We start from the raw sequence: 24,835 nt of genomic DNA on the forward strand, positions 1-24,835 counted from the left end.
TGTGGAAGAGAATATGCATTCGAGTAACTACTCAAATAGACGGAGACTTCATGATCTACATGACTGCCTAAAATAGACAAGTTTAAGAATACTAGAACCGGCTATAATGAAGAGATTAGGTAGAATAGAAGGTATAAGAAACGTAAGAGACTGAGAAGTGAACAGAAATGAGATATAGGAGAACAGGGATGTGCTAGACACAGAGAAGGGAAACAGTTACTATGAGACAAGAAAGAGAACGAGTGAAGGTGATATAAGATGAAAGTAAGAAAGAAGAACAAGAAAAAAAGAAAAGAAAGAAAGGATAAAAAAGGAAGGAGAGAGAGAAGAAGAAGAGAAAGAAGAGGAAAAAGAAGAGAAAAAGATGGAGAAAAAGGAGAAAAAGGCACTGTCTTCCACCACTGAAAGAGAAGTGACGAAAATACCTTTGTAAACATCAAAGATACGGTAGGTTGCACACAGGTAATGTGAAGATAGCGGACTGGGAGAGTCGGCTATGTAATGCTATGGAAAGGGAAGAAAGGTTTGCAGAGTATGATAATTATTGAACTTTATTGTACAGGTATGAGGGACTAAGTGTGACTGCTATAGATACGTACATACCTAATCAAAGAGTATGTGGTAAGAGCAGGGCTGCCAATCTGACGTGTGTTTTTTTCACAAGTATCAGAAAGCTGGACTGGTAACTAATGTGATCTATGAACATGAAAAATAGTTACTATATTAGTACTACCCTCATAAATGGGGAGAGCATATAGCACAGAGAAAGTACACATACCACTTGATCGGACTAGTGTGAAAAAGATTGTTTTGTGGAGATCAGGCCAGTACCCGAAGGGTGTAAGAAGCCTAATGTTATCTTGTGTGGATACATAAAAGTATGGGGATAGAAGTCTATCAATGGGACTATAATTACAAAAGCAAACATGTTATAATAGATAACAAACCTTAATCCTATTAGATAGTGTGACTGGAAGGACAGGATGGGTTCCTGAGAGGACAAGGCAAAGAATGAGTTGAAAAGACAGATCATAGCCAGTATGACAGAGAAAGAACAATCTATACCTTGTAGTGGAGAGACTCCGGTGTGACAGTCGATACCCGTGTGTTTCCTGCGGTGCACATGACAGCAGGAAGTGAGGTCTATTTAAAGGTGCCTAATTGCTTAACAAAGGCCACCTGTCGGTGAAGTCCAGGGCCAGACCATGGTACGCCGGAAGCCATGCGCCGAGAGACCACAAGAGTCAATCCGCGCATGCGCCAGCAGCGGCCACAGCCGGTCCATGTGCGTGATTGGTGGTGAGACGCACATGTGATCCGGAAGTGAGGTGTTGAACCGCATTCGTGGAACGCATGGATCACACATGTGCAGAAGGGCCGACAGGCCGATCGGCGCATGCGTAAGCAGCAGTCACGAAGTGTGAGTGATCAGTGGGAGGAGTGGGCCGGGCGCGAGCGCAGACCGGCCGGAGATGTGGCCGAGACCGCGCACGCGCGGGCACACTGACGTCCAGGAGATATTGGTGGGTGTTGCCGACAGGAAATTCAGTGCCATGATGAAACCGTGAATGAGCTACAGCGCCTGAAAGATAAAAATAAACATATGATGATAAATAAGGATCTGTGTGGGACACATAAAAAAGCATATATAGAAGGGCACGATGCAAGATGATTAATATAAAGGAAGAATACCATCTGAACCAAGATTGTTCCTCAGAAAAAAAAGAAAAAGAAAAGCAAAGAGAAAAGAATGATCAAAAGGCTAGGGTAAAGAATAGAAGGATCAAACTAAAACGAAAGTATACAAAAGCATGTAAGATCTGAAAAGAATTTTTTAATAAAAAATCTCATATTCACGATTCAAACCCAACGGCTCTAACGTCTGTAGCGTGTATATCCAGTATGCCTCGCGCTCCTTCAGCCTCTGTATTCTGTTACCCCCCCCTCCTAGGTGGAAGTACCTGTTCCAAAACCTGGTACCGTAACTGTGCCACAGTGTGACCAGCTTGTATAAAGTGAGCGGGAATGGGTAGGAGTGTTTGCTTGCACCTAATTGTGGATTTGTGTTTACTGATGCGGTCTCGGATATGTTGGGTCGTCTCCCCAACATATCCGAGACCGCAAGGACATTTGATCAGATAGACCACAAATGTTGAGTCACAAGTGAAAAAGTTTTTGATATGAAAAATTCGTCCAGTCCGGGGGTGAGTGAAGGTGCTGCCTTTTGTGATATTGGAACATTGGATGCAATGTAAGCACGGATAGTTGCCTGTCCGGGCTGTTTGTAATGTCATCTGTCGTTTTTGTTGCACAAAAGAACCAATATCTGCCCGCACTAACGTATCCCTCAAATTTTTGGGGCGTTTATTGCAAAAAAGAGGTCTATTGTTGAATTCAGGAATGTTAGGATAGGCTTGGCCTAAAAGCGACCAATGCTTAAGAATGACACTCTTCACCTGCGCCTGAAAGGGATGGTAAGTAGCAACAAAAGTTGCTCTAGGACCCGGACTAGGACTAGGACAAAAACGACAGATAACATTACAAACAGCCCGGACAGGCAACTATCCGTGCTTACATTGCATCCAATGTTCCAATATCACAAAAGGCAGCACCTTCACTCACCCCCGGACTGGACGAATTTTTCATATCAAAAACGTTTTCACTTGTGACTCAACATTTGTGGTCTATCTGATCAAATGTCCTTGCGGTCTCGGATATGTTGGGGAGACGACCCAACATATCCGAGACCGCATCAGTAAACATAAATCCACAATTAGGTGCAAGCAGACACTCCTACCCATTCCCGCTCACTTTATACAAGCTGGTCACACTGTGGCACAGTTACGGTACCAGGTTTTGGAACAGGTACTTCCACCTAGGAGGGGGGGTAACAGAATACAGAGGCTGAAGGAGCGCGAGGCATACTGGATATACACGCTACAGACGTTAGAGCCGTTGGGTTTGAATCGTGAATATGAGATTTTTTATTAAAAAATTCTTTTCAGATCTTACATGCTTTTGTATACTTTCGTTTTAGTTTGATCCTTCTATTCTTTACCCTAGCCTTTTGATCATTCTTTTCTCTTTGCTTTTCTTTTTCTTTTTTTTCTGAGGAACAATCTTGGTTCAGATGGTATTCTTCCTTTATATTAATCATCTTGCATCGTGCCCTTCTATATATGCTTTTTTATGTGTCCCACACAGATCCTTATTTATCATCATATGTTTATTTTTATCTTTCAGGCGCTGTAGCTCATTCACGGTTTCATCATGGCACTGAATTTCCTGTCGGCAACACCCACCAATATCTCCTGGACGTCAGTGTGCCCGCGCGTGCGCGGTCTCGGCCGCATCTCCGGCCGGTCTGCGCCCGCGCCCGGCGCACTCCTCCCACTGATCACTCACACTTCGTGACTGCTGCTTACGCATGCGCCGATCGGCCTGTCGGCCCTTCTGCGCATGCGTGATCAATGCGTTCCACGAATGCGGTTCAACACCTCACTTCCGGATCACATGTGCGTCTCACCACCAATCACGCACATGGACCGGCTGTGGCCGCTGCTGGCGCATGCGCGGATTGACTCTTGTGGTCTCTCGGCGCATGGCTTCCGGCGTACCACGGTCTGGCCCTGGACTTCACCGACAGGTGGCCTTTGTTAAGCAATTAGGCACCTTTAAATAGACCTCACTTCCTGCTGTCATGTGCACCGCAGGAAACACACGGGTATCGACTGTCACACCGGAGTCTCTCCACTACAAGGTATAGATTGTTCTTTCTCTGTCATACTGGCTATGATCTGTCTTTTCAACTCATTCTTTGCCTTGTCCTCTCAGGAACCCATCCTGTCCTTCCAGTCACACTATCTCCTGACTCAGAATTGTCTGGGCCCACTATCTAATAGGATTAAGGTTTGTTATCTATTATAACATGTTTGCTTTTGTAATTATAGTCCCATTGATAGACTTCTATCCCCATACTTTTATGTATCCACAGACTATAACATTAGGCTTCTTAGGGTACCTTCACACTTAGCGATGCAGCAGCGATCCGACCAGCGATCTGACCTGGTCAGGATCGCTGCTGCATCGCTACATGGTCGCTGGTGAGCTGTCAAACAGGCAGATCTCACCAGCGACCAGTGAACAGCCCCCAGCCAGCAGCGACGTGCAAGCGACGCTGCGCTTGCACGGAGCCGCCGTCTGGAAGCTGCGGAGACTGGTAACTAAGGTAAACATCGGGTATGGTTACCCGATGTTTACATTAGTTACCAGTGTGAGCAGGGAGCAGGGAGCCGCGCACACTGCTTAGCGCTGGCTCCTTGCTCTCCTAGCTGCTGTACACATTGGGTTAATTAACCCGATGTGTACAGCAGCTACATGTGCAGAGAGCCGGAGCCGGCAGCACAGGCAGAGTGAGAGCTGCAGAGGCTGGTAACTAAGGTAAATATCGGGTAACCACCTTGGTTACCCGATGTTTATCTTGGATACAGCTTACCTCAGCTGTCAGACGCCGGCTCCTGCTCCCTGCTCGCTTCATTTGTCGCTCTCTTGCTGTCACACACAGCGATCTGTGTGTCACAGCGGGAGAGCGGCTTTGAAGAAAACGAACCAGGGCTGTGTGTAACGAGCAGCGATCTCGCAGCAGGGGCCAGATCGCTGCTCAGTGTCACACACAGCGAGATCGCTAATGAGGTCACTGCTGCGTCACAAAAAGCGTGACTCAGCAGCGATCTCGGCAGCGAGCTCGCTGTGTGTGAAGCACCCCTTACACCCTTCGGGTACTGGCCTGATCTCCACAAAACAATCTTTTTCACACTAGTCCGATCAAGTGGTATGTGTACTTTCTCTGTGCTATATGCTCTCCCCATTTATGAGGGTAGTACTAATATAGTAACTATTTTTCATGTTCATAGATCACATTAGTTACCAGTCCAGCTTTCTGATACTTGTGAAAAAAACACATGTCAGATTGGCAGCCCTGCTCTTACCACATACTCTTTGATTAGGTATGTACGTATCTATAGCAGTCACACTTAGTCCCTCATACCTTTACAATAAAGTTCAATAATTATCATACTCTGCAAACCTTTCTTCCCTTTCCATAGCATTACATAGCCAACTCTCCCAGTCCGCTATCTTCACATTACCTGTGTGCAACCTACCGTATCTTTGATGTTTACAAAGGTATTTTCGTCACTTCTCTTTCAGTGGTGGAAGACAGTGCCTTTTTCTCCTTTTTCTCCTTTCTCTCCATCTTTTTCTCCTTTTTCTCTTCTTTTTCCTCTTCTTTCTCTTCTTCTCTCTCTCTCCTTCCTTTTCCTTTCTTTCTTTTCTTTTTTTCTTGTTCTTCTTTCTTACTTTCATCTTATATCACCTTCACTCGTTCTCTTTCTTGTCTCATAGTAAGGCTATGTGCGCACTAGAAATGTGAAGTTTCTCAAGAAAATTTCTTGAGAAACTTCTGCCAGTGAAAGATTTCCGTACCTGCGGAAAAAATCCGCACCAAATCCGCATGCGGATTTGCCGTGGATTTGCCGCGGATTTACCGCGGATTTACCGCAGGTTTGTCCCTGCAATAAATAATAAAGATAATCGATAGACAGATAATGGATAGAGGGAAAGATGGATAGATGAATAGATAGATAGATAGAGGGATAGATAGATAGATGAATAGATAGATAGATAGAGGGATAGAGGGATAGATAGATAGATGAATAGATAGATAGATAGAGGGATAGATGGATAGATAGATAGAGGGATAGATAGATGAGAAAAACCTATATAATGTTCCACCTCCCTGCATTTTCTAAGCTGGCACCCTTTAGTGACTTTCATGTGGCACTAAAGGGTGCTTAGCCTTGTATTTAGCCATAAAATAAATAAATAATTAAAAAAAAACGACGTGAGGTCCCCCCATTTTTTGTAGCCAGCTAGGGTAAAGCAGACGGCTGCAGCCTGCAGACCACCGCTGGCAGCTTCACCTTGGCTGATAATCCAAAACAGTGGGCACCCCACGCTGTTATTTTAAATTATATAAATAATTTAAAACAAAAAACGTGCGGTCCCCCCCATATTGGATCACCAGCCAAGGTAAAGCGGACAGCTGGGGTCTGGTATTCTCAGACTAGGGAGGTCCACTGTTATTGGACACTCCCCAGCCTAAAAATAGCAGGCCGCAGCCGCCCCAGAAGTGGCGCATCCATTAGACGTGCCAATCCTGGCGCTTTGCCCCAGCTCATCCCGCGCCCTGGTGCGTTGGCAAACGGGGTAATATATGGGGTTGATGCCAGATGTGTAATGTCACCTGGCATCAAGCCCTGGGGTTGGTGAGGTCAGGCGTCTATCAGATACCCGACATCACCAACCCAATCAGTAATAATTAAAAAATAGACAACAAAAAAAGTTTTATTTGAAAAAACACTCCCCACATAGCCTCTTTAACCAATTTATTGAAAAGAACAATCAATCCACGTCCGGCGTAATCCAATAAGGAAGGGGGGTCCCACGGCGATCCATACCATAGTCGCTGTCCCAGTCAATGAAGAACAGAATGTTCCCCATTGGCTGGGAGAGCTGTGCAGTGACCTGAGCTAACATCAATAGGTCAGCTCAGGTCACTGCAGGGGATGACGAGCGCTGCCATCAGGAGCATAGATGAGATCATTACCTTCTGTGATCATCTCCTGTACTGCTGACGTCAGCGCTGTCACTGACTTCTATGCCCGCCGCGTTGTCAGACGTATCGCGAGAGCCCGTGACGTCACCGCTAGTGACAGTCTCGGGCCGCTCGCGAGACGGGCATAGACAGCAGTGACAGCGCTGACGTCAGGAGGCAGGAGATCGTCACAGCAGGTAATGATCTCACCTCCTGACAGCAGCGATCGTCATCCCCGCGGCTCCCAGCACTGCAGGATGTCAGTGTCTGCCTGCGCTGCCGCGTGACAGGCTGCTGACACTGCGGGCAGACACTGACACCCTGCAGTGCAGTGTCAGTGTCTGCCTGTGTCAGTGTCTGCCTGCGCTGCAGCGTGACAAGCTGCTGACACTGCGGGCAGACACTGACACACTGCAGTGCAGGCAGCCGCGAGGCTGGAGCGGGACACAGACTGCACAGACACCTGGAGGTCGCACGGAAGTGCTTCTGTGCGGCGTCCAGGGAGTGTGACGTCTGTGTTTACTCTGCTCCGCTTCCTCTTCCTGGCATAATGACATCGCTTCCTGCAAAACCGCAGGCAGCGATGAGCATTCCCGCAGGTAATTCGCGGCTATTCCGGTGGTATACCGCACATCATTGCTACCTGCGGAATACCCCCGGAATACCGCATGTACCTGCGGAAATTAATGGACATGCACATTTTCTCAAGAAAGTTTCTCGAGAAAATTTTCTCAAGAAATTTTCTTGAGAAAAATCCGCACAGTGCGCACAACTATTTTTTCTCATTGAATTTCATGGGAAATGTCTGCACAAAGATTGCAGACATTTCTCAAGAAATTTCCGGGGCAAATCCGCGGGTAAATCCGCAGGTAAAAAGCTCTAGTGCGCACATAGCCTTACTGTTTCCCTTCTCTGTGTCTAGCACATCCCTGTTCTCCTATATCTCATTTCTGTTCACTTCTCAGTCTCTTACGTTTCTTATACCTTCTATTCTACCTAATCTCTTCATTATAGCCGGTTCTAGTATTCTTAAACTTGTCTATTTTAGGCAGTCGTGTAGATCATGAAGTCTCCGTCTATTTGAGTAGTTACTCGAATGCATATTCTCTTTCACATCCGTATAGGTATGTCCTATGTTTCTTACATCGATCACAGTTAGGGTGGTCTTCTTCTCAAGTGTTATAAACCTTCTCTTGTACATACCGTTTCAGTGACAGAGCATTGTGATATAATGTTTCTTGCGTCTAATTTTTTCTATGAGAACCTAATATCAGTGTTTATAGGCTTGTTGATGCTAGTTTATTTCTTCAAATGAGATTTTCATATCGCAATGCATATATGATATATGTATTTCTATATATGTACTAATTGTGTCCTTTTCTTTCTGTAAATTTGCATCATAGACTATCTCTGAGGAAGGCCTATATGTGAAGGCCGATACGTCAGATTTAATTTTTGGTCCTTTGCATCAATAAAACAAGCGAACTGAAGTTCAAATATCATTTGTTTCAGACTCTCATTTTTCTTGTGTGCCCGAGTTACCTTTTGCCGCTGTATTAGATGGGCGTCATCCTGCCCACATCTGACACATTGTGCATTTGGTCTGAGGCCTATTTTGAACATAAAGCTAGGTGTCTCGTACACCCTGTGGATGAGAAACAGCGGTGAAAGCCTCTGAGACCACCATATAAGGAATCTGCTCTAATATGTCCGACCATTGGTCATCCGTTAAGGGGTCGAAGTCCCGCTCCCATTTAGTTTTGACAGTCAGTGGGTATCTATATAGATGGGCGGGCAATAACCTCCTATATATTTCAGATATAAGACCTCTAGAGGAATCAGACATGGCCAAAGTATACAACATAAGATGATGTATCACACTCACATGGCCTGCCCTCCTATATCTCTCCAATGCATGGCACTGCTATAAATATTGGTAGAAAAATACATGTGGGAAGCGAAATTTAGTCTGTAATTGCTCAAAGCTCTTAAGAACATTATTTTACAGAACATGTGAGTAGAATTTATTTTAATTAACTTTCAGAGAATAGAAATGCACAATATTCTCCTCCATCGCTGGTTTTCTATCCAATCTCTGTGTTTCTCACAGATGGATCCAGGAGGAGAAATCCCCCAGAGAGATGTCCCCGTCCTCTGTGTCCTCAGGACTGTCCAGAGGAGAAGCACAATGTCCCGGAGACTCATCAGGTAGATGGCGCTGAGCCCTGGACCGGATCTGTATATGGGGGACATTTCTGCTCCTGCGGTCGTAGGTGTCATAGATATTGGGGGTCTCTTGTATTGTGCTGATTGTTACATCTGATATATCAGGGCGAAGATCCGACTAATATTAAAGTGGAGGATGCAGAAGAAAAAGCAATGACGAGGGGAGATCAGTCGAGTGTGAGTGACGGAAAGGAGGAGCATCCAGGAGAGGTTTCCTCAGGTGAGTAATAACGGGTGGGTGAAGATGGCCGGGCGGGGGGGGGGGGAGTGACGTGGTATCGATGGCCAGGCAGGGGGTGAGGACAGGCGAGTGACGATGGTCGGGTGGGGAGTGAGGACGGGCGGGGTGAAGACGGGTGTGTAACATTGTGTGTGAGTCTCCGGTGCTTGCAGTAAAGCTTTATCCGCCATCCACATCACAGCAGAAGCGTCCGGTGATGCCGCAGCTGCTCCTGTACAGAGTTCGGCTGAGTACCGGGGAATATCGCGGCCTCCACACCTCTACTTAATGATTTAGGAAGAAGATGTTTAATTTTCCTAATAATCCTCTTTTATTATACTTCTGTTGGGGGAGACCACCAGGGGGTCTCTCAGGGTCATGGAGGAGGATTCTAAATCAGAACTACGCCAATGTATATGAATCAGGAAAATGACCACACAGAGACGTATCTCTATTTGGGAGAAGCACAGTTGTGTTCTTCTGCCCTTTGTATTCAAAAGCATAAAATTTTATACAGCTTTTTGGACCGTCTTTCCGGTACAGCAACATTCTATAGTAAGTTATTCAGGTGTGTCTGGGTGTGGATGAGAGTCTACTCAAGAATGTTACCTATTCATGAGTCTAACCGGTTTTCAAAGTATCTGTTCTATTTAGCCCTAAACATAATTTGTTTTGGTTTATACATTCTGTTAATATTTCAATTAAGTACATGTGGAGAGGCAATACATAAGCATTCAGAGGACAGATTACCTTATTATATTATACTGGACAAACGATTCATAGCCTAGGGCTTCACACTTCCATCCGTTACGTTCATCTTTTCCTTACTCTCGTACATATAAATGTCTGAGCTGGTGTTGCCGGCTGTGACGCTCCCCGTCCTGTGGACCTCGGTGGTGTCGCCGCTCTCTGCCCCGGCACTGACATGTCACATGTAGACTCGTCGTACCTGTCCCCTCTGTTTCACCCCACACTGAGGCCGGCGTTCTGCTCCTTCTGCCTCCACAGCCCTATGGTAAGTCAGAAGCTATGGAGATCTGCTCCAGACATGTGGTTGTCGTCCCTGTGCCACTATGGAGGACATGTTGGATGTAGGAAGAACCAGGACACAGGTCTGAGGTGGAAGCAGCGGAGGTCACTGTGCAGGTGACAGCACATGACAGATGATTGGTCACTTTTCTGTGCCAAGATGGAGTGAGGCTTTACCATTAAAGGGATTAGAAGCTTGTATGTACAGACAGATGCCATACATCCAGCGCCGTATCCCCCCTTGGGGGTATAACTTGTGGCTCCTTGCCCCGAGAAGTGAGGCAGCTTGGTTATCCCCACGTTAGGCCTATGGGTAGAACCCCCTTCCGCTGTCGATTTCTCCACCAGCCAAGTCCCCATTGTCCCCAAACTTTCAGGGTGCCTAGAGGACATTTAAGTGAAATGCCCAGCCCCAGGGCCTTTGGGTACTTGGAACGGGGCCGGACTTGTCCGGGGATGTCAGCGGTGGCGGGGTCCAGCTCCGTGACCTTGGTGGTGTCTTTCTTCAATAAAGGGGATGATGATGAGAATTATATTTTTAGACATTTTTAAAGTTTGTGACACCACCTGTGGTTTTGCGGCTATGTGAGCCGCTGCTGCGCTGTAGGGTTCCCGGGGCAGGTGATGGTGCAGCTGAGGTGTTCTTACTCCCCACAGGTGGAGTGAGGCCCCGAGATAACCGTTGATAATATGAAAAGTCTATGATGGCAGGTTGTGACGCAGGAGGAATGGAGACGACACCAGGGCTTTGCAACAACAGTCTTTTACTCACTGTACTGGTTCAAGCTTGACAGCCATTTTAGTCCATCCATAGTATGCTGGGATCCCCAGTGATGGGCAACCACCCATCCCGAGTATGTCTGAGGCCAGTACCGGTATACCCTTTGTTTGCTTTTTCTAGCCATCCCTCTGCGCTGAATTTCACCCTCCTGTCCTGCGCCTTCACACATAGTGCCCTGAGCCAGGGGCCGTGGACCTCTAAAAGGGACTTCTGCCTGCCTGGCTCCCTCCGGGGACCTTGAAATGGATTTCTGCCTGCCTGGCTCCCTGATAAATAAGGAATAACGTTTGGAACACCAATTCTAAGTCTGAACTGGGTGCAAAAACCTAAAAAACCATCACTATATGGAGATAAGGTATGCACACCAGTGACTATGCAAGGGGAATACATGTAATAGCAGAAACTGCTGTGTGAATACTGACATGAAAAATCCAATATCTATATGTAAGAATGAAAATGTGAAAAATGGAATCTGCATTAGTGCCATGAACTTATGAATAAAGAGAAATTTAGCTACTGAATTGATCAATGCAATAGAGCCCCAACACTATGCCAAAGTATTTCTCTACGTTGGGGTCCCTAGCTTGTGTGTGTCCTCTCATGCAGTTAAAAAAAAAAAAAACTTACCGTGTATGGGAAGCTGAGACCCAGGCTATATATACATATCATGTTTATTGGCAATAGGTGTGAGTGGGGTGGGTTCACAAACGAAAAACTACTAACAAATAATAATGCCTGGCTCCCTGGTCCTCTGTCGTCCCCTTCCAGCGGATTTGTGTGCTGCTTATGGTCCGAAGGTGCGTACAGCCACCCTGGCCTCCGGTGTTACTAGGAAGTCCTGAAGTATCTTCCTAGCCTAGGGACCGGCACCCCGTTTGCGACCAATCCCTCCAGCTTGAGCTGTTGCCTGTGAAACGCGTTTATAGGGGTGGCTGACACACTTCCCTTAAGTCACTGGGATTCTTTCTTCCATCTCCTCTGAATTGAACAGGACCTCTAGGGTCCGCACCCCTAGTCTGTCTCCTCCCTCCTCCTGACTGACTGACTCTCCTAACCGCTAATTGTCAAAACTTAGTGTGACGCCCTGGGCAAGCCAGGGGTCACAGGTCATCACACCACCACACCCTATATCCCAGTTAGGAACACCAAAGCTACTCAAATTCTTGTTGCCTTCCTCCAGGGGCTGATGTTCACACCAGGGGGGTGGGCCAGGCGGTTGGCTCCGCCCACTGAGGAGTACACAGCCCTGGAGGTGGGAAGAACCAGGCAGATTAGCTCAGGGAAGAGCTAGAGTGAGGAAGGAGTAAACAGCTAAGTGAAAGTGAAGTAGTAGTGGAGCAAAGAAGAAAAGAGTAAAAGTGAGAGTAGAAAGGCCTGAAGTCGGTCCGGCTAAGTGCAGGACAGTGTCAGCAAGGTCGGCAAAAGCGGTGATCATCTGGAGGGGGACTGCTCGGAGGTTGCTGGAAGGACCTCAGACGGGTAGTGGCCCGGCGGTCTGGAGCAGTATACAAAGGACAGTCAGCACCAGGGCAGGGGCCTCTCGGACCCCGGCAAGGCTAGGAGTCGCCATAATTTGCCGAATCCGTCAGTGAAGGGGACGTCGATCCCCCAACAACCAAGTCCCGACTGAAGGCAACAGTCCAACCATTGAGGAGAGACACCGCCACCGCCAGGGCACCAGTTTCTCAGGGCCAGCGCCTGCGGGCAAAGTAGGGCTCCTCCGGCCCATATCCAAGCCGGGGAGTGGGTTACCGGTGGGAACCCATCGCTACCAACACAGAAACACAGGTGCAGGTCAAAGGGACATCACCGTTACCTACTGGGAGAGCAAGTGCAGCCGTCCGTGGGAACCGTCTTTCCAGCCGTGTGGTTTACCGAAAAACTGTGTCAACGTCTCAGGCTGAGTGAGTACCACAGTGCCACAAGGCACAGCGCTGCCCCCCGCGTCCCTGCGCCCACCAGGCCTGCATCTCCCATCTCATCACTGGGCCCCGGGATCACCAACCCCTACCCACGGAGGGGCAACACAACAACTGGCTGCTCCATACCATCCTTCCCGGGATTCCCCATACAGAGCAGCGGTGGTGCCAACAAATCACCACAACCGTGGGTGGCGTCACGGACAATAAACAATCCCCACACCCAACAACCCCCTTTCACTCATGGGCGAGGAGCGCCGCTAGAGTCCCCGGTATCCGGCCCATCGCTCGAGCCACCGAGCAGCAGCAGGCCGCAGCAGCCGCGGCAGCCGGACCCGAGCAGCAGTGGGAGAGCGCCGCGTACCCTCCTCCGCCCGCGACATTAGCTCCGCCCATTTTACCTCACACAGCTTACCCACTAAGCACCACCCCCAGGCTGGTTCAGAGACAGTGCACGGGGCTTATGTGCCATAACCAGATTACTGGTCACTAAGTATTAATGGGACCTGCCCGGGCCTTGATCTAATGTTACATAGTTACATAGTTACTTAGGTTGAAAAAAGACCTAGGTCCATCTAGTTCAACCTTCCTCCACCAGTTCTACATTTGGTCACAAAGTCATTTATAACCAACAATGTTGTGTAGTGAGGAAATCATCCAGCCCTTTTTTAAAAGCTGTTATAGTATCGGCCATTACTACCTCTTGTGGTCGGCATTCCACAGTCTGACTGCTCTAACTGTAAAGAAGAACCCTTTCCTATTTATCTGTCGGAATCGCTTTTCTTCCACTCGCAGTGAGTGCTCCCTGGTCCTTAGTATTGTCTTTGGAAGAAATAAGTCATGAGCCAGTCCTTTATATTGACCACACATGTTTTTATACATATAAATGAGATCTCCTCTGAGACGTCTTTTTTCTAAGCTAAACATATCTAACTTTTTCAACCTGTCATCATATGGGAGGCCTCCATTCCTTTTTAGTAGTCTAGTTGCCGCCTTTGAACCTACTCAAACTTCTGAGTGTCCTTTTTAAAATGTGGAGAAAAAAAACTGGATCCCATATTCCAGATGTGGCCTTACAAGTGATTTATAGAGGGGTAACAATACGTTGGGATCACGGGATCTAATCTCTCTTTTTATACACCCTAAAATCTTGTTTGCTTTTGCAGCTGCTGCTTGACATTGAGTGCTGCTGCTCAGCTTATTTGTAATGAGAATACCCAAGTCCTTCTCCTGTTCTGTAGTCCCGAGGTTACTTCTATTTAATGTATACGCACTTATAGGATTACTCCGTCCTAGGTGCATTACTTTACATTTATCAACATTAAATCTCATTTGCCAAGTATCTGCCCATTCTGACATCTTATCCAGATCTTTTTGTAATATTGTACTATCAAGGTCAGTTTTTAATATCCTACATAGTTTGGTGTCATCGGCAAAGACTGACACTGTACTATCAATCCCATCCACAAGGTCATTAATAAAGAGATTAAAAAAAATCGGTCCTAGCACAGATCCCTGCGGCACCTCACTGCTGACTATGGCCCATTTAGAGAATGTACCATTTATGACTACTCTTTGTTTCCTATCTTTTAGCCAATTCCTTACCCAGTTGCATATAGTTTCCGCTAGTCCTTGCTTCTGGAGCTTTAGTATAAGGCTATTATGTGGTACAGTATCAAATGCCTTTGCAAAGTCCAAATAAATCACATCAGCTGCATTACCAATATCCAGGTTTGCACTTACCCCCTCATAGAACCCCAACAGGTTGGTTAGACACGACTTATCTTTCATGAATCCATGCTGTTTGTCAGTTATTATAATATTTTCTGCAATATATTTTTGCATGTCCTCCCTTAAAATGCCCTCAAACATTTTGCATACTACTGATGTCAGGCTTACTGGACAGTAGTTGCCTGGATCTACCCTCTTACCTTTCTCAAATATCGGTACCATATCAGCAATCCTCCAATCCTGAGGTACCAACCTTGTTACAAGTGAGTCTAAAAAGATGAGATACAGCGGTCTGTCGATTTACAGAGCTCAATTCCCTCAATATTCGTAGATGAATGCCATCTGGCCCTGGGGATTTGTCAATGTTTAATTTACTCAGACGCAGGCGTATTTCTTGTTGTGTTAAATTAATTATATCGGGTGGTGAACTTTGATTTTTTACTTGTTGAATGATCCCTGGTACAGTCAGTTGTTCCTTGGTGAACACAGATAAGAAATGCCTATTTAATATCTCAGTCTTTTGTTTGTCCTCTATAATTAACTTGTTATTATATTTTAAGTTGGTTGACGAGGCGGAGATGACGGTGGGACGAGGCAGAGATGTGCCACCCCCACGTCAGCAGCCGGGCTGCTCGGATCCGGATCCGCAGTGGCTTGAGAGGTCTCCGGACCCGGGGGTCGTGCGGACACTCAAATAAAAAAGGGTTGTAATATGTACAGAGGATTGTTGTAGGTAGTTCGCGACGCCACCTACGGTGTGTGGTAAGGTGGAGTACCACCGCTGCTTTTGGGGAGCACCCTGGGATGATGGAGTGGCAGCTGGATGTTAATCCCTCCGTGGGTAGAGGTGGATGCCCCACGGCTCAGTGTCCAGAACACGGGAGGTGATGGCTGCTGGTGATGGTGCACCGGGCTGGACCGAAGGGTGTTGGTGTACTCCCGATTAAATGATTGCGCACAAGTCTGCTGGTAAACCAAGGTGTCAGTGGCCGGCTGCCGCTTCAGGGTTTATACGGTCCCCACACCTGGCTGGTGTACCAATGTTTCTTCCTCCGGCACTTTGTACTTTCCTCCTGTTTTGGACAACCTCGTATGGAACGGGGAAGTCCACTCCCGGTCTGGTTTTGGTTGGAAGATGTGCCCGCGAAAACTGACCCTTGGGATCTCAGTAAGTTGTTGTGGATACCCTATCCCCCGCAGTGGGCTGCCGTTTTGCTCTATCTGGGCTAACACACTGGAACAATGTCTGGAACCTTGCTCCCGATCTGGTTAATTAGAGAAGGGGCTTGAAACCGTCTTCTAACTAGGGTCCAGGTACCCCGCCTGTGCACGGTTTCCGGACCGGATCTCCGCTGTCAGTACTGGTGGGCTCCAACCCTGTCCCGGTCCACTTTGGGATTTCCCGCGACCGGACTCCCATTGCCTTTGGACACGGTCCACTGCTTTCCACCTAGCCAGTAGACCAGGGCCACTACTCTGGCTACCCTCCCTCACTAGGCTCAAACTTGACTTCTCTCCAACTTGAACTCTGACTTCCACTAACTTCAACTTGAACTCACTGGTTCCCTCCCCCGGATCCTCAAGACCCCTAGGTGGGCGCTCCCAATCCGCCTGGTCCCACGCACTGGTGTGTCCTTCCTACCCTTAGGGGGGTGGCTAGGGTTTTGTGGCAAATGGTACCCGATGTGGGGTGCTCTTGTGTGGAGTGGAGTGTCTCTCTGTGACCACCTGGCAGCGCCAGGGCGTCACAGAGATGATGGTGCTAAAAGGAGATCATTATGGTGTAGGAGGCAATACTCTTTTTATAAAAAAAAAAAGGCTTAAGTTAGAGTAGCTCTGTTCCCCTTCATCTGGAGGATAGTTTTTTTTTTTCCTTCACTGCTTTCGGTAAAGCTACTTTTAGCAAATGACCTTTTAGTTAATAGAGCTCTAATTGAGTGTATTGGCATTCATATATTTCTTATTTGCAAAAACTGAGACTCTGATCCTAGGAACAGGCACTGGTAGCTTCTTTTAGAGCTTTCCTCATGTCTGGTTGTACTTCTGGAAGCTGGCCTCATCTGCCAAAAAAATAATAACTGTGAAACCTAATTTCAAAGTCATGGGTGAGGGAAAGAACAGAGGAAGGAACGAGAGAGACTTGTGTGTCCGTGCTGGTCAATGATAAACCTGGAACAGGTTAAAGGGAACCTGTCCTCAGAGATAACACTCTTAACCTGAAGATATGCGGTTAATCTGCGTTTCTGACCTACCCAATGACTGCAAAAACGCAGCGGGGAGAAAATGAACTTTATTATGTTTGGCAATATTTGGTTTGATAGTCCACGGTAGACCATTTTCTTTATTCTATCAAAATGTAGAAATTCCTTTTGTGTTGTAGAAAAAAAATCACATCCAGTCTATATTTCATCCTTACATTTGTTCTCCTGTTTTTCTTATATTTCATCCTTATAGGAAATCCTTGTGAGAATAACAGTTTGTCACTATATTGTAAAAAAGAAGATTTCAGGAATTCCTCTAATGGAGAAAACCTCATTACCCTTCAATTACATCCTGGACTTCGTGATACTTCTCTGTCATATAATCCCCCTACTCATGAGGAACCCTCTGCTAAGCAATCTCTGATTGATACCACAATTCCAGGTGACAAAGAGGAGACAAGATTTCAGTGTAACAAGCAACTTACTAAAAGCTCAAATTTTGCAACACAAAGAAAGCACAAAGACAAGCCATACTCCTGTTCAGAATGTGGGAAATGCTTTACAGATAATTCAGAATTTGCTAGACATGAGAGAATTCACACAGGAGAAAAGCCATTTTTGTGTTCACTATGTGGGAAATCCTTCACAGATGAAGGGATTCTTGCTAGACATCAGAGAATTCATGCAGGAGAGAAGCCGTATTCATGTTCAGAATGTGGGAAATATTTTCAAAATAAATCATGTCTTAATAAACATCAAAGAATTCACACAGGGGAGAAACTATTTTCATGTTTGCAATGTGGAAGTTTCTTTAAAAACAAATATTATCTTCTTACACATCAGAGAATTCATACAGGAGAAAAGCTGTATTCATGTTCAGAATGTGAGAAATGCTTTACAAATAAATCAAATCTTGTGACACACAAGCGAATTCACACAGGAGAGAGGCCGTATTCCTGTTCAGACTGTGGGAAATCTTTTAAACATAAATCAAGTCTTGTAACACACGAGAGAAGTCACACAGGAGAGAAGCCATATTCATGTTCAGAATGTGGGAAATGTTTTATACAAAAATCAAGTCTTGTGACACACGAGAGAAGTCACACAGGAGAGAAGCCATATTCATGTTCAGAATGTGGGAAATCTTTTATACATAAATTAAGTCTTGTGACACATGAGAGACGTCACACAGGAGAGCAGCCATATTCATGTTCAGAATGTGGGAAATGCTTTACAGATAAGTCAACTCTTGTGACACATGAGAGAATTCATACAGGAGTGAAGCCTTATTCATGTTCAGAATGTGGGAAAAATTTTGTACATAAATCACTTCTAATTAAACATCAAAGAATTCACACAGGGGAGAAACTATTTTCATGTATGCAATGTGGAAAGTGCTTTCAAAATAATTATATTCTTCTTACACATCAGAGAACTCACACAGGAGAAAAGCCATATTCATGTTCAGAATGTAAGAAATGCTTTGCATATAAATCAAATTTTGTGAAACACAAGCGAATTCACACAGGAGAGAAGCCGTATTCATGTTCAGAATGTGGGAAATCTTTTACAACTAAATCAGCTCTTGTGACACACGAGAGAAGTCACACAGGAGAGAAGCCATATTCATGTTCAGAATGTGGGAAATCTTTTACAACTAAATCAGGTCTTCTGATGCATGAGAAACTTCACACAGGAGAGAGGCCGTATTCATGTTCAGAATGTGGGAAATGTTTTATAAATAAATCAATTCTTATGCAGCATAAGAGAAGTCACACAGAAGAAGAAAAGCCATATTCATGTTCACAATGTGAGAAATGCTTTACCGTAAAATCAAAACTTGTGAGACACATGACAAGTCACACAGGAGAGCAGCCGTATTCATGTTCACACTGTAAGAAATGCTTTAAAGAGAAATCAAGTCTTGTGAGACATGAGAAGACACACAGCAGAGATTAATGTTCAGAATGGGGGAAATCTTTTATACAGTGCCTTGTGAAAGTAATCGGCTCCCTTGAGTTTTTTTCAACCTTTTCCCACATTTCAGGCTTCAAACAAAGATAAAAAATTTAATTTTATGGTGAAGAATCAACAAGTGGACACAATTGTGAAGTAGAACAAAATTTATTGCCTTTTGCTTATTTTAAACTTTTTAAAAAAATAACTGAAAAGTGGAGCGTGCAATATTATTCGTCCCCTTTAAGTTAATACTTTATAGTGCCACCTTTTGCTGCAATTACAGCTGCAAGTCGCTTGGGATATGTGTATCAGTTTTGCACATTGAGACACTGAAATTTTTGCCCATTCTTCCTTTGTAAACAGCTGGAGCTGAGTGAGGTTGGATGGAGGCGTTTGTGATTTTCAGCTCTTTCCACAGATTTTCAATTGCATTCAGGTCTGGGCTTTGACTTGGCCATTATAACACCTGGATACGTTTATTTGTGAACCATTCCATTGTAGAATTTGCTTTATGTTTGGGGTCATTGTCTTGTTGGAAGACAAAGCTCCGTCCCAGTCTCAGGTCTTTTGCAGACTTCAACAGGTTTTCTTTAAGAATGGTCCTGTATTTGGCTCCATCCATCTTCCCATCAATTTTAACCATCTTCCCTGTACGTGCTGAAGAAAAGCAAGCCCAAACCATGATGCTGCCACCACCATGTTTGACAGTGGGGATGGTGTTTTCTGGGTGATGAGTTGTGTTGCTTTTACGCCAAACAAATCATTTGGCATTGTGTTCAAAAAGTTCGATTTTGGTTTCATCTGACCAGAGCACCTTCTTCCACATGTTTGGTCTCTCCCAGGTGGCTTGTGGAAAACTTTAAACAACACTTTTTATGGATATCTTTGAGAAATGGTTTTCTCCTTGCCACTCTTCCATAAAAGGCCAGATTTGTGCAGTGTACGACTGATTGTTGTCCTATGGACAGACTCTCCCACCTCAGCTGTAGATCTCTGCAATTCATCCAGAGTGATCATGGGCCTCTTGGCTGCATCTCTGATCAGTCTTCTCCTTGTTTGAGATTACATTTTTGAGGGACGGCCGGGTCTTCGTAGATTTGCAGTGGTATGATACTCCTTCCATGTCAATATGATCGCTTGCACAGTGCTTCTTGGGATGTTTACAGTTTTGGAAATCTTTTTTTAACCAAATCCAGCTTTAAACTTCTCCACAACAGTATCATGGACCTGCCTGTTGTGTTCCTTGGTCTTCATGATGCTCTCTGTGCTTTACACAGAACCCTGAGACTATCACAGAGCAGGTGCATTTATACAGAGACTTGATTACACACAGGGGCTTATATTTATCTTCATCAGTCATTTAGGACAACATTGGATCATTCAGAGATCCTCAATGACCTTCTGGAGTGAGTTTGCTGCTCTGAAAGTAAAGGGAATGAATAATATTGCACGCTCCAATTTTCAGGGTTTTTTTTAATTTTTTTTAAAAAGATTTAAAATAAGCAATAAATATTGTTCACCTTCACAATTGTGTCCACTTGTTGTTGATTCTCCACCAGAACATTAAAATTTGTATCTTTATGTTTGAAGCCTGAAATGTGGGAAAAGGTTGAAAAAATCAAGGCGGCTGAATACTTTCACAAGGCACTGTACATAAATCCCGTCTTGTTAGACAAGAGAAAAGTCATACAGTAAAGAAATTGTAATTATGTTCTGTTTTATAGATTTTGATAAACAGTGCTAAGCTTAAATGAGTACACCCCCTTTGACAGGTAAGATTTTAATTAATATATCACTTAACACAATAATTTCCACAATGTTTACAACACTGCTTTTCAGAAAACATTTTTTTAATTAATAACATAAAAGTAAAGTTAATAATATAACTAATTACAGAATCTTCAGTTTTGCTCATATTAGATAATGCAAAAATAAAAAAGTACATCCCACATCAAAACTACCACATGTATTATTGTGGATGGCCTCCATGATTTTTAAGGACAGCACTAAGTCTTCTAGACCTGGAATGAACGAGTTGTGAACATTACAACGTCCATCTTTTTTCCCTTCAAGAACGAGCTCTTTTAGAGCCTGGATGCCGGATGGAGAGTGAAGCGCAACTTGTCGCTTCACAATTCCCCATAGGTGTTTGGGATCAGATCAAGAGACTTTAAGGCTATGTGCCCACGCTGCGGAAAATGCGCGGATTTTGCCGCGGATTTCTCACGGAAAAGCCACGGATTTTCCGAAAATCTGCAACACAGCTACTCCCCAGCCATTTCTATGGCATTTGGGAAATGCTGTATCCACACTGCGGATTTTTCCGCAGTGGAAATCGTGCGGATTTTCGTGCGGAAAAATCTGCAACATGTCAATTATTGTTGCGGATTTTCGTCCGGATTTTGGCTATAGAATTGAAAAAAAAAAAAATAAAAGCAAAATCCGCACCAAAATCCGTATTAAATCCACGGCAAATCCGCACCTATAAAAAGGTGCGGATTTTGCGGGAAAGCTGCGGATTTTGATGCAGAAACATCCGCAGATACATAGTCCCGTGGGCACATAGCCTTAGGAAAGTTATAACAAAATGTATTTTGAATGTTTATGCTTAGAACTTAGGATAGAGATGAGCAAGAATGTAAATTACGTCCTTGAATTTGTAGAATGTATGATATCTGCACACCTGTGCCTTAGATAACGGATATGTAAACACATGCGCCTGTTCCAATTATTAAATTTCTTGCTACAATTAGTAATTGCCTTATTCAAATTATTAAATTCTGAAAAAGCTGCATTCACACATATAGATTTTCACCAATAAGAAATGGACAGGTGTGCCTGAGTTTAGTAAAGATAATAAGCTGCACACTAACCACTTTAAAAAAATATAGACATGAAAAATGGTAAAGCTTTACTGCTATGAGGATACTAGGAGCAATGAAAAATACATTTAGCTATCTGGAAAAAATGAAATACATGAAAAATGGTATTGCAAAACTGCTATGAATATTTGAAAGTAGTAGAGATGTTTAGCAAATGTATTGATCAATACAAATGAGCCCGACACCAACGACAAGGTAATCTCTAATTAATTAGAAGCAAATTAAGACCTTGAGATATTTGTTCTCTTTAAACTTACAAATCCGGGCAGCTTAGAAATCTGGCGAGAAACAGAGATAATGAGACATCTTATTCTGAGGAGGGAATAAGAGCTAGTTCTAGGACTTAAGGCCGCTTTACACGCTGCGATATCGTTACCGATATCGCTAGTGTGCGTCCCCGCTCAAATCGCTGCCCGTGGCGCACAACATCGCTCAGACCCGTCACACTACTTACCTGCCTAGCGACGTCGCTGTGACCGGCGAACCGCCTCCTTTCTAAGGGGGCGGTTCGTTCAGCGTCACAGCGATGTCACTAAGCGGGCGCCCAATAGAAGTGGAGGGGCGGAGATGAGCGGGACGTAACATCCCGCCCACCTCCTTCGTTCCGCATTTCCGGCGGCCGCAGGTAATGTGAGGGTCCTTGTTCCTGCGGTATCATACGTAGCGATGTGTGCTGCCTCAGGAACGACGAACAACATCGTATCTGCAGCAGCAACGATAATTGGGAAAAGGGGGGATGTCGCCGATTAGCGATTTTGCATGTTTTTGCGATGATGCAAAATCGCTCATAGGTGTCACACGCAACGACATCGCTAACGAGGCCAGATGTGCATCACGAATTCCGTGACCCCCAATGAGATCACTTGAGCGTGTAAAGCGGCCTTTAGGCTCAGTCCATAATCAGTGTGAGAAGACTACAGGAATAACTAACAAGAGAGAAATATAAGAGAATTAAGGGTTTTTAGTTTGTTTCTTCTGTTTTGGTTTGTCTTTGTGATGTACAAGTGCATCTCATTAAATTAGAATATCATCAAAAAGTTAATTTATTTCAGTTGTTTAATAAAAAGGTGAAACATATTATATAGTCATTACACACAGAGTGATCTATTTCTCGTATTTATATATTATATAGAGTCATTACACACAGAGGGATCTATTTCTCGTATTTATATATTATATAGAGTCATTACACATAGACGGATCTATTTCTCGTATTTATTATATAGAGTCATTACACACAGAGGGATCTATTTCACGTGTGTATTATATATTATATAGAGTCATTACACACAGAGGGATCTATTTCATGTGTTTATTATATAGAGTCATTACACACAGAGGGATCTATTTCATGTGTTTATTATATAGAGCCATTACACACAGAGGGATCTATTTCACGTGTGTATTATATAGAGTCATTACACACAGAGGGATCTATTTCATGTGTTTATTATATAGAGTCATTACACACAGAGGGATCTATTTCATGTGTTTATTATATAGAGTCATTACACACAGAGGGATCTATTTCATGTGTTTATTATATATTATATAGAGCCATTACACACAGAGGGATCTATTTCACGTGTGTATTATATAGAGTCATTACACACAGAGGGATCTATTTCATGTGTTTATTATATAGAGTCATTACACACAGAGGGATCTATTTCATGTGTTTATTATATATTACATAAAGCCATTACACACAGAGGGATCTATTTCACGTGTGTATTATATATTATATAGAGTCATTACACACAGAGGGATCTATTTCACGTGCGTATTATATATTATATAGAGTCATTACACATAGACGGATCTATTTCTCGTATTTATTATATATTATATAGAGTCATTACACACAGAGGGATCTATTTCACGTGTGTATTATATATTATATAGAGTCATTACACACAGAGGGATCTATTTCACGTGCTTATTATATATTATATAGAGTCATTATACACAGAGGGATCTATTTTACGTGTTTATTTCTGTTAATGATGATTATGGCTTACATCCAATGAAAACACAAAAGTCTTTATCTCAGAAAATTAGAATAACTACAACAAAACAACCGCTAAGGCTTCCTAACCATCTAAAATGGTCCCATAGCCTGGTTCAGTAGGCTATGCAATCATGGGGAAGACTGCTGACTGGAAAGATGCCCGGAAGATCAACACTATCACAGAAGAAAGACTCTTAAAAAAACCACATTCTATATTGATGTTGTACATGTATAAAACCAGGAGTACACTCCTACTGTAATACTAAATAACACCTAATTATTACAAAGCAATCAAAACAAATATAAAAACAAACCAAATCCGCACCCCTCTGGGGAGATATTGAATCCAACAACCAGAGGTGAGGGGCACATACCCTGCTGAGGAGACAATATGTCCTTGAGAAGACCTTCGATCCTCACAAGACCTCCTTCTCTGCTCCCCTCTCATCTCCTCTTCCCACCATCGCATCCAAGATTTCTCCCGTGCCTCCCCCATACTCTGCAATGCTCTACCCCAACACATCAGACTCTTGCCTACCTTGACAAGCTTCAAAAGGAACCTGAAGACCCACCTCTTCCGACAAGCCTACAACCTGCCGTAACCCTCAGTGTGAAGAAGCGCCGCACAATCAGCTCTACCCTCACCTACTGTATCCTCACCCATCCCTTGTAGACTGTGAGCCCTCGCGGGCAGGGACCTCTATCCTCCTGTACCAGTCTTTGCCTTGTATTGTTTATGAATATTGTACTTGTCCCTACTATGTATACACCTTTCACATGTAAAGTGCCATGGAATTGATGGCGCTATAATAATAAATAATAATAATAATAAGTAAGAAAAAATGGTAGGAATGTAAACGCCAAACTGTCCCGCAATAAACACGCCCTAATACGGCTCATTCAGAGAATAAATATAGAAGTTCCAGAGAATCTGACGATGCAAAAACAAATACATTTATGTAAAGTGGAGATTTTAGTGAGTAAAAGGAGCAAAGAATAAAAAGTGATATTGTCAAGGTCAGAATGACGATGATGATGAGACTCAAAGGATCTCTCGATATCCGGCTGCTGCTTCTAATTAAAATGTCATGTGTGCACACGAGAATGAAAAATAACTGGACAGCAAGTCAGTTATGTCTATCTCCATGACTGGCTCTTGACCAAGTGTGTTCTTTATTGTTTAAAAGAAACTCTAGACCAAACAGTAAGGGGGTGTGAACA

The 24,835-nt window shown here is 44.2% G+C and overlaps 2 protein-coding genes across 2 annotated transcripts in view; both read left to right on the forward strand.

The window, feature by feature from the left end:
• LOC142257980 (uncharacterized) overlaps positions 1-24,835 on the forward strand; it is a 347,977-nt gene that overhangs the window by 63,911 nt on the left and 259,231 nt on the right. The gene's annotated exons all lie outside the window — the stretch shown is intronic.
• LOC142258008 (uncharacterized) overlaps positions 1-24,835 on the forward strand; it is a 496,305-nt gene that overhangs the window by 13,699 nt on the left and 457,771 nt on the right. Inside the window, 2 exon segments of the mRNA XM_075330413.1 lie at positions 8,766-8,863; positions 8,987-9,101. Of these exon segments, the coding sequence (XP_075186528.1) occupies positions 8,766-8,863; positions 8,987-9,101 (213 nt within the window).

Source organism: Anomaloglossus baeobatrachus, chromosome 1 (genome assembly GCF_048569485.1).
Source record: "Anomaloglossus baeobatrachus isolate aAnoBae1 chromosome 1, aAnoBae1.hap1, whole genome shotgun sequence".
Lineage (NCBI taxonomy): Eukaryota > Metazoa > Chordata > Amphibia > Anura > Aromobatidae > Anomaloglossus > Anomaloglossus baeobatrachus.